The sequence below is a fragment of the Brienomyrus brachyistius genome, chromosome 18 (genome assembly GCF_023856365.1).
Source record: "Brienomyrus brachyistius isolate T26 chromosome 18, BBRACH_0.4, whole genome shotgun sequence".
Classification (NCBI taxonomy): Eukaryota; Metazoa; Chordata; class Actinopteri; order Osteoglossiformes; family Mormyridae; genus Brienomyrus; species Brienomyrus brachyistius.
In genome coordinates, this window is record NC_064550.1 from 15083166 (window position 1) to 15092621 (window position 9456).

Consider the following 9456-nt stretch of genomic DNA (forward strand, 5'->3'; position numbering starts at 1 on the left):
ACCCACACGGATGACTGTTGATCTGAACTCTCAAGAAGCCCCTCTGGTCATATCCGTCTAAAATGACACTGATCATTTCAGTGTGGAAACTATACTCGGTTTCAGTCTTAAAACTTTCCTCTGGATATTTCAGTATAGAAACTATGTTTCAGTTTTAAAACGTTACTCTGCTTGTTTCAGTGTAAAAACTATGCTCAGCCCATTTCAGTTTCAAATGAATACCAGTTTAGCTACCTTTCTTTGCACTGTGGGAGGACACTGAAGTACCCAGTTTTCTGATTAAATTTGCGTCCCAGTTTTAAATACCTGACATAATATACATTCATTAACAGGCAATGAAGATCAAGATGTTGACATAATAATGCTTGGTTTCAATACTCATTATTCATTTAATCTTTGATACTCATTATTACAGTATTTGATCCTGTCCATGGTGTACCCCAGGCGACATTGCCCAGGATAAGTCATTAGAAAATGGATGGATGGATGGATGGTTTACACCTGGTCTCACAAATGAACAGCTATTGATGATGCAGGCCGTGGCCTGACAGACATTGTTTAAACATAGAGGGCAGAAAACCGTCCACCTGGTCAGGTTGTTGCATTGTTGTCCTGAATGTCAGCATCTCCTTTCTTAGGTAGACGTTTGTTGGCCACCTGGGTGTGTCTCCATTCTGCTTTAATGCTGGGCTGTACCCATGTTCTCGGCTTCTCCCACTTTACATTATGAGTGTAATGTGCACTAAGCCGCTGCTCCTACTACCTCAATGCAGCTATTTACATTTATCCGTACATGTTCACTCAGCATAGCTTTCGCTGCTCTTGGCTTCATTGTGAGACGTTATGCAGGGGCATAGATGGTGTGTGTGTTGTATGCATAGTAACTGTGCTTTGGTTTGCTCATGGCAAGTCGCTCTTTCTGCTGTGTCCCAGGGGGCAGCAGTGAGGGGGGGGGAGAGCCCGAATGGCAGATGCTTGGGGGCCAGCCTGCGTGGGACGGTCGCTCTAGGAGCCTACAGGAGGGGCAGCACTTCACCTGGAGAAACTGACAGGTAGGCAAGAGCCGGGGTTTAAAATTTTACAATGTATAAATCAAACCAAAAAAATACATCTCTCTGAGTGTCAGGGGCTCTCCCTGCATTCCCAACACAGAATGCAGGGGGCGCCATTACGATGTATAAACCTAACCACTGGCACAGTGTAACTGGCTCTCCCTGTGCCCACAGCAGAGACTGCATAACCTTGAAGGAATTCTGAGATTATAGCTTGTTTTCTACTGGTAGCCGAAATATGAATCCCAGCAACGAGCTGACATTGGATTTTCTAGTCATGTCTTTTCATGGTACATCCAGCAGCAACAGCGATTGACTGATTCCTAATAAAACCTATGGCTTTAATTGAATAGATGGGGAAAATATGACCTTGGTAAGTCAAAGTAACTGAAGGGGCATTTTGTAATGAAATTAAGCTTTATTTCTGTAATGGCTTGGCGCTCCATCCTGCACAGGGTGGATGGATGAAGCCGTATTTGCTATTTATACAAGTATAAGAAGAAGCACATTTCATTAGCTGTCGCGTATCCCATCATGCTCTGCTTTTTAAGACACACAGGCGCACAGAGATGACAGCGAAGGTTGGGGTCTGAGCACAGGGACAGCCGTCCGTCCATCCCCCCAACCCCCCCCGGGGGGGGCATTTCTCAGGGGGTTAAGGATCATGATCAAGGTTCTCACTGAGGTGTGACTCTGGCGGCTTGGTGGGGCTGACGTACCGATAGATTTCCCTTCCTAGTCCAGTATAAGCATTCAAATGAACAGTCAGAAAATGACAACAATTTAATAATTTAATTTCCTTAGCTGGCTGGGTGATATTTATTTCAGGATTTTCTGGTCCCAGCTCCTTAACGTGGATTTTTTTCCACCATCGTCCTTCTCACAGAAGGGTAATTCAATAACGATCTCACGGAACTTCCTGGAAGCCGCCCCTCAACTGTCGTCGTCGCCATCATCTCTCTCTCTGACTTTCCGACTTTCTTCTCTGACGGAATTTCCAGCGCCCCAAGACCATTTAATTCGGCGATGCTGATAGGTGAAATCTTTATTATATTCGCCTAGCGACCTTACAAGATTGGCTAAGAAGAAGAAATGATTGGTGGAAATCTGTGGAAATTCACGGTTGAATGAGAGTCAATCGGTGGAAATGTTGTTTAAATAATTCAGATTGCATGTAGGCACACACTATTAAGTAAAAAAAAATTGATAAACAAAGGGCCTGACCACCCCCTACGGGCCAGCCCCCACTGGTGTGGCTACAGTATCGCACACAGGATTTGAGCACAGAGGCCTTACCTGCTTTGTCACACACCCTAACCCTAACCCTAACCCCCCTATCTTTTCTCATGGAATCAATAAAACAACTGATGAAGCAAAATCTACATTTGACATTAATTGTAGGATTTATGCGGGGGGTTTTGTCATGTAAATAACAACCAAACGTTGCGTGTTGAAAACTATAAACGTAGACGAATGTCAGAGATACGTGACATGTGCACAGGCGAAGAGGCTATTGTGCGTATCTGCCTGTCAGCATGGGAACGACCTGCAGCGTGTCCCGACACATCGCGATCTTTCCGATTCCCTGCCCTGAGGGACGTGTCACCTGGCAACGGGGCCAGCAGACTTCCTATTGGCTCTTCAGCTTTTTCCCATCAGCATAATTAGCCGGGCTTGTCTACTGCCCTTTATATACTCTTCATTTCTGATGAGCGAACACAGCCCCTCCTTTCAAAATACAGTTTCATCACTGGGAAAAAAAAACCCAAAAAAACCCCAAAAATATTCTTTGAACATGGCTTCTTGTTCAATTTCAATTAATTCATTCAATGACTTCTCACTTCTAAACAGAGGTACTGGATAAGCTTTGCAATATGTGCCTTGTGATAATTTATTCATTTTTTTCTTAGTGCATCTCAGTGCTTTAGAATGTCGGTGGTCACCAGTTCGAATCCCGGGGTTGACAGACCGATGCCACCGTTGGGCTCTAGAGTGGAGTCTTTACCCCCCAGCTCCAGGGGTGCTGCATGCTGGCTGACCCTGTGCAGTGACCCCCAAGCCTGATCTCACCCCTGTATGTGTGTCTCACTGTAAACAGGAAGTGGTTAGTGAAAAGAGAATTTCCCCATGGATGAAGTATCACTGTTATATTCTATATTCTATTCAATCAAGGTAGTAGTTAGTGTAACATGCATATATAGAATGAAACTCAAGAAACATACAACACAATTTGCAAATATGTCCATATTCATAACACACTCGGCATATCACATTTACTAGCTGTTTAATTACCGCACATGTATGCAGTATATTGTACAGCTGTTTGCAAGGGTTTTGCTAGACATAAAGCTCTATTGGGATACAGGTCTCTCAACCCCCCATTACCTCATATGATTTGTGCGTGAGATTTGTGTAAATACTGGGCCATGTGCCCCAGTAACAGGGATCTAGCGACACCAATGGCTGTTGTAGCACTTTTCACTATTTTCACTTTCGGATTAGATGCGAAACTGCATTTCAGTGTCTGAGTGCTTTGTCTGATTACAGTACAGCTGAATCTGATCCGTGATACAGTCTAACGGTTTGTAAAGCTGTTAGTTATGATTCTGTAGGCAGCGTTTCCCGACGGCACTGCATCGCAAAGAGAGAGAGAGCGAAAATGCTACTGCGATCTCTTTTCAAAGCGATTCCTTCCTCCAGTGCCGCATTCCCGGTCTCCCTAAATATTCCATCCCTCGTTCACGCTTCCTTCTTCTTCCGTTGCATTAGCAGTAACCTCGAACATATCTCCTGCCTCTGATTTCCCACGCTGGGCAGCTCCCTATCGTTCCCCCCACTGTTAGCTTTCTGCTTTTTCACTCCCTCTGTAAAATATAACGATAAATCACCACAAAGGTCTTTGTGACAACTTGTAAAAATTTATGTTACACAAAACTTATAGATAGATTTACAGATTGACCTATTGCTCCAAATGCAAAATGCTAATACTTAAAAGTACATTTTTATATTTTAGTATATTAAAGTGTAAAAAAAAAGCATATTAAAGAATTCCACTTAAGGAAACAGCCCAGAAAACACAGTCATTAGCAATTAAATATTCTGCCATTATGAGATGTGGAGTTGATGACTCTCTGCCGAGATTTAGCTAAATGTACAGTAACTGTGTAAAACACAGACACTAGAAGAAGGGTGATGCAACAGACATGCAAGCAATATAGTCAAAACCCATGGAAATGCATTTTGCCAGCAATATATGGTTAAAATCTGGCATTACTGAAACACAGCTGTGAAAGAATGCTGGATCTGCATTGACTTTATTTCAGTAGTTAAATTTTGTGGCGACTTATGTGGACATTATGGCCTGATGAACTGTCAGCCTTGGGAATGCGAGGTTTGCCACAGCCATCGTAGAGCAACAGAGAGCGCGGCCGCATACGTCAGAACAGTAACGTGAGGGGCGACTGTCATGAGACACCTGATCATCAATGAAGGAATCACCAGGAAGCTTGTGGAGAGCTTACTCTGTGTCGCAAAAGTATTAACTAACCCTAACCCTAACTAACCCTAACACTAACTAACCCTGACCCCCTTAAAATCATCAAATTTGCATGAATTACAAATGATTCATGCACATATTCTCCCTGTCAGTCTCTTTATTTCAAACCTATAGTCTGTGGGAGTAAAATTTCAAAGACAAAATCTTCTAAAGATACTCAAATTCAAAAAAGCATCAAATTTCAATGCCTGCATATTAGCATTTGGGCCATGTTTTGCTGAACAACAGCTCTAAGTATTTCGGAGTATGTAGTTACCAGCTTTTTACACCCCAGGAGTGACTCTGGCCCCTTTTACACCCCAGGAGTGACTCTGACCCCTTTTACACCCCAGGAGTGACTCTGGCCCCTTTTACACCCTAGGAGTGACTCTGGCCCCTTTTACACCCCAGGAGTGACTCTGGCCCCTTTTACACCCCAGGAGTGACTCTGACCCCTTTTACACCCCAGGAGTGACTCTGACCCCTTTTACACTCCAGGAGTGATTATGGCCCATTCTTCCTTGGAGGCTTGCTTCAGGGCCTTCACATGAGTTGGATGTCGCCTGTTCACTGCGATTTCCAAAGAAAGCTACAGGTTCTGCATGGGATTTAGATCTGGACTTTGACTTGGCAACTTCAGATGCGCTGCACTGTAATACCCTGTAAAGCATTGAGAATTATGAGTCGCTGGAACAGTCTGGGATGTCACCCAGAGGAGTATAATAAAGTCTGACATTCCCCATGTTCTTCAAGTAGTTGTGGCAACAGTCCCAGAATCCGCCCATCACGAAATGTCGGCTTCCACCTGAAAGGGGGTTCCTTCTGAGAGCAGAAGGAAGAATGATTGGTTCAGAGAAATAACCAATCAGACTGTAGAGGAGGTGGGTCTAGGATAGTAATTTAGAAGTCAGTAGAGGTCTTGTACCAACTTTTAATCTAGATTTGGACAATTTTCTGTTTAAAGTGTAGTATTATGAGACAAAGTTAAGGATATTTACAGAAGTTAAGACTGGCTATTGGATATCTTGTCAGGACATGTGGTTAGCTATTAACTATCATATCAGTCTGGTTAATGACTGGTGGAACTGCAAAGACATCTGATTGGCTACCGATTCTCTTGGCAGGACGTGTGCCCATGAGGTCGTCAACGCTGGCCCTACTCTTCCTGATCAGCGTCCAGGCTGTAGCACACATAGGAGGGGACGCCCAGGGGACCGCTGGGCAGGGCATGGCAGGGCCCCTCAGGACATCCGCCGGCCCCAACGCCCCGATGGCCAGCCTGCTACAGCACCAAGACTCGCACCCCATTCCCGTAGTGGACCCCAAACTCTTCAACAAGCGACGGTACCGCTCGCCCCGGGTTCTGTTCAGTGCTGTGGCCCCGGGCCCCGAGGGAGAGGGACCAGGCCCCCGGGTGCGAAGGAAAGCCAGTAAGCCGATGCACCGGGGCGAGTACTCAGTGTGCGACAGTGTCAACCGCTGGGTTATCAACAAGACGAGGGCCACGGACATGGCCGGCAACGAGGTGATGGTCCTCCCCAACTTCAACATCGACAACGTGGTCATCAAGCAGTACTTCTTCGAGACCACGTGTCTGACGGGCCCGTCCGGCACCACTGGCTGCCGCGGTATCGATGGGCGCCGCTGGAACTCGCATTGCTCGAACACGCACACCTTCGTGCGGGCGCTGACCTCCTTCCAGAGCCAGGTGGCCTGGCGCTACATTCGCATCAACACCGCCTGCGTGTGCGTCCTCAGCCGCAAGTCCTGGAAGCAGTGAGGCCGGGCGGATGCTGCCGCAGCCCTGCCCATTAAACCCCACCCACCCACAGCCCTGCCCCAACCCCGCCTCCTCCAAACAGCCGCAACAGCCCTAATGCCAACCAGCTGCCGTGCCCCTCCCCCCCCCCCCCAACCCTTCCCACATGCCCCGCCCACCCCTACCTCACTCTGTAAATTATTGGTGGTTTTAAGTTATGAGGACTGCATGTCATATTTATAGTTTATACAGTCAAATATATATAAATATATATATAATGTATGTGTATAAATACCGAAAAGAAAACCAAGCTTTTGTTGTTGTGCTGTTTTTGACATTGTTATTTATTAAACACTTCAGTCCACGCCTAGAAATGGTTGCTGTGTCTCATTGAATGACAGATTGAGCCACGGTCCGTCTCAAGATGGACAGCAGGTGGACTCAGGCGGCCCCTACAGTCTTCATTACTGTGACGGAGTCTTCATCACCCACAACAGACACTAATTTATCTATCCTGATTACTGAACGTGGTGTGTGTGAGGAATGGATTTATTGCCAAATATATTTAAAAAGTCACTGTCAAAATAGCAAAATAACTCCCATCCATCTTCCGAAACCACTTATCCAGTTCAGAGTCAAGGGGAGTCTGGAGCCTATGGGCGCAAGGCAGGGAACAACCCAGGATGGGACGTCAACCCGCACACTCACCTATGAGCAATTTGGTAACTCACCTGTAAAATCAGCCTCACCTGTTTTTGAACTGGTGGGGGGGGGGGGGGGGGGGGACCAGAGAACCCGGAGTAAACCCTACGATGACATGGGGAGAACATGTAAAATCCACAAGCGTGGAACCCCGGCAGAGACTCGAACCCGACTCCCTGAGGTGAGGGGTGACAGCACCACCATGCCGCCCCTAACAAAGATGAGTCCAATGGTATTTATTTTAAAGCCATGCTGTAGAAAGGTTTCATGGCCCCAGTCACAGTCGAGGCCGGGAAAGGTGACCACCCAGCATGGGGGTGGGGGGTGTCAGAAATTACTTTGAAAACTTAAAATACAAGCAGGAATGGAATCAAACCAAAAAAACTATAATTTTTTTAAACTTTTATTTGCAGTTTTCAAGTTTTGGTGAACTGGACCCAGACTTGGGCAAAATCTGACCAAAGGCCAAAGGTCGCGGAATTAATCGAGATTTTTTTTGCTTCTTCTCAATGGTCAGAGCTTTCAAAATAATGTGTGTGAGCGAGCAATGATAGACAATATGTCTATAAGCAGACAATTTGAGTTCCTCTAAAACTTTTCAAAAGCGTTTTGTGTTTGTTTAGCATCTCGTGACTGCCGGGATTTAAACTAGAACATGTTTGGGCATGTTTGTGCAGGTTGTTTGGGTGTTTTATGCGTTTAATTACGGTAAGGTCCAATCCTTTGAGCTATTTTCAAAGAAGTGGTGCAGGCCAAAGAGCTACACTGAGGTTGGACCTGTGGAAACAGAGGAAAAGTCAGCCATCCCAGAGAAACCTTATAGAAACCTGCAGACCATGTGCCCAGATTGTGTATCATGCTGCACTTTACTCTTGCGGTATATTCAACGAAATGACGGTTTTCCGTAAAAGATCTGAAAAAAAAAACCATCCAATCTTTTCCCTTTGGTTTGAACACATCATTAACTCACATACACATGGAATCATTTTACAAAATGGGGCTCACAAGATTATCTGGGTTTTTCTGTATTTTGATAGTGCCCATTTTATTTAAGTATCTATGGATTACGGCATATCCCTGTTAAACAAATCAGAACAAACGACATGAAAGATCTGGTAACTCCTGGCAATGATTAAATGCTGCACGATTTCGTTTTTCAGTCTTCAGTCGTCTCTTCCCTGAGCTCCTCCCGCATATGAAAGGACGTAACACTTAGTCCTGAGTGATTCCTCCAGACCCAAAGGAGGAAATTCAAAAGCTCCCCATTCCCCATCTGCAAAGAACAAAAAAATTAAACAAAAACAGACCGTTACTTGTTTCCTGGATGGCTGCTTACTCTGTATTTAATCCAACAAATTCCACAGCTTTATCCATGCAGTTTGTTGGTAATCAGAACTATTTATGCAAAGTCATTCTGCAATGTCACTGAGTTACATTTTTCTAATACAGAGGAGAGTCTCAGGTTATCTTTTTGTGAAAAAAAATCTGCTCTTTTTATCCAAGGACAGGTTTGTTGTTTTTGGGGGTCTGCTGAAAAAGTCACTTAGTCCGCAGCCCAATTCAGTAACTGTCATGGCCAACTGGGGGCCCCAGACCCGAGGTACCTCACACAGATATGTGGTTTGAGTGGTGTAAACAAGGCCTACATCAGATACCAAGAGTGTAGAAAAAGAAAAAATCCCTTTCTCTTCCTGTTTTTCTCCTGTAGTGCTAAATGCCTGAACTGTCAGGGGCATCCCAGTGCACACGCTGCCGATTTGCATCTGATTGCTTTGATAAATAAAAAAAAAATCCCGATAGATCGATGGAACGGGGGCGGCATGGTGGCGCAGTGGTTAGCACTGTTGCCTCACACCTCTGGTACCTGGGTTCGAATCTCCGCCTGGGTCACATGTGTGTGGAGTTTGCATGTTCTCCCCATGTCGTCGTGGGGTTTCCTCCGGGTACTCCGGTTTCCCCCCACAGTCCAAAAACATGCTGAGGCTAATTGGAGTTGCAAAATTGCCCATAGGTGTGTATGTGTGAGTGAATGGTGTGTGAGTGTGCCCTGCGATGGGCTGGCCCCCCATCCTGGGTTGTTCCCAGCCTCGTGCCCATTGCTTCCGGGATAGGCTCCGGACCTCCCGCGACCCAGTAGGATAAGCGGTTTGGAAAATGGATGGATGGATGGAGATCGATGGAACAGTCCACCTTAGTGTTCTGGTCAAGTTAAAACAAGGCATGAATGGACAGAACCTCTTTGACTTCTCTTGCTACGTATTCTGTGACCGGAAAGAGACAGGGGGAGGAAGCAGGATGAGGGGAGCGAAAATGGACGGAAGCTATGGTTACAGGGACCACCCACCAGCAGGGCTCGCTTGACAGGTGAAAAGTACTGAAATTAGAGAAGCGTGAAATAATATCCAGAC

General features: G+C 45.7%; 1 protein-coding gene across 3 annotated transcripts in view; it reads left to right on the forward strand.

Moving 5' to 3' along the window:
• ngfa (nerve growth factor a (beta polypeptide)) overlaps nt 1-6474 on the forward strand; it is a 30707-nt gene extending 24233 nt beyond the window's left edge. For 2 of the 3 annotated variants that reach the window (XM_048984347.1, XM_048984348.1), the window contains exons 2-3: nt 934-1052; nt 5712-6474. In XM_048984347.1, the coding sequence (XP_048840304.1) occupies nt 5723-6367 (645 nt within the window). In that variant the 5' untranslated portion in view covers nt 934-1052; nt 5712-5722 and the 3' untranslated portion in view covers nt 6368-6474. The remainder of the gene's footprint in view (nt 1-933; nt 1053-5711) is intronic. The other variant, XM_048984349.1, reaches the window with a different exon arrangement.
• The last annotated feature ends 2982 nt before the right edge of the window (nt 6475-9456 follow it).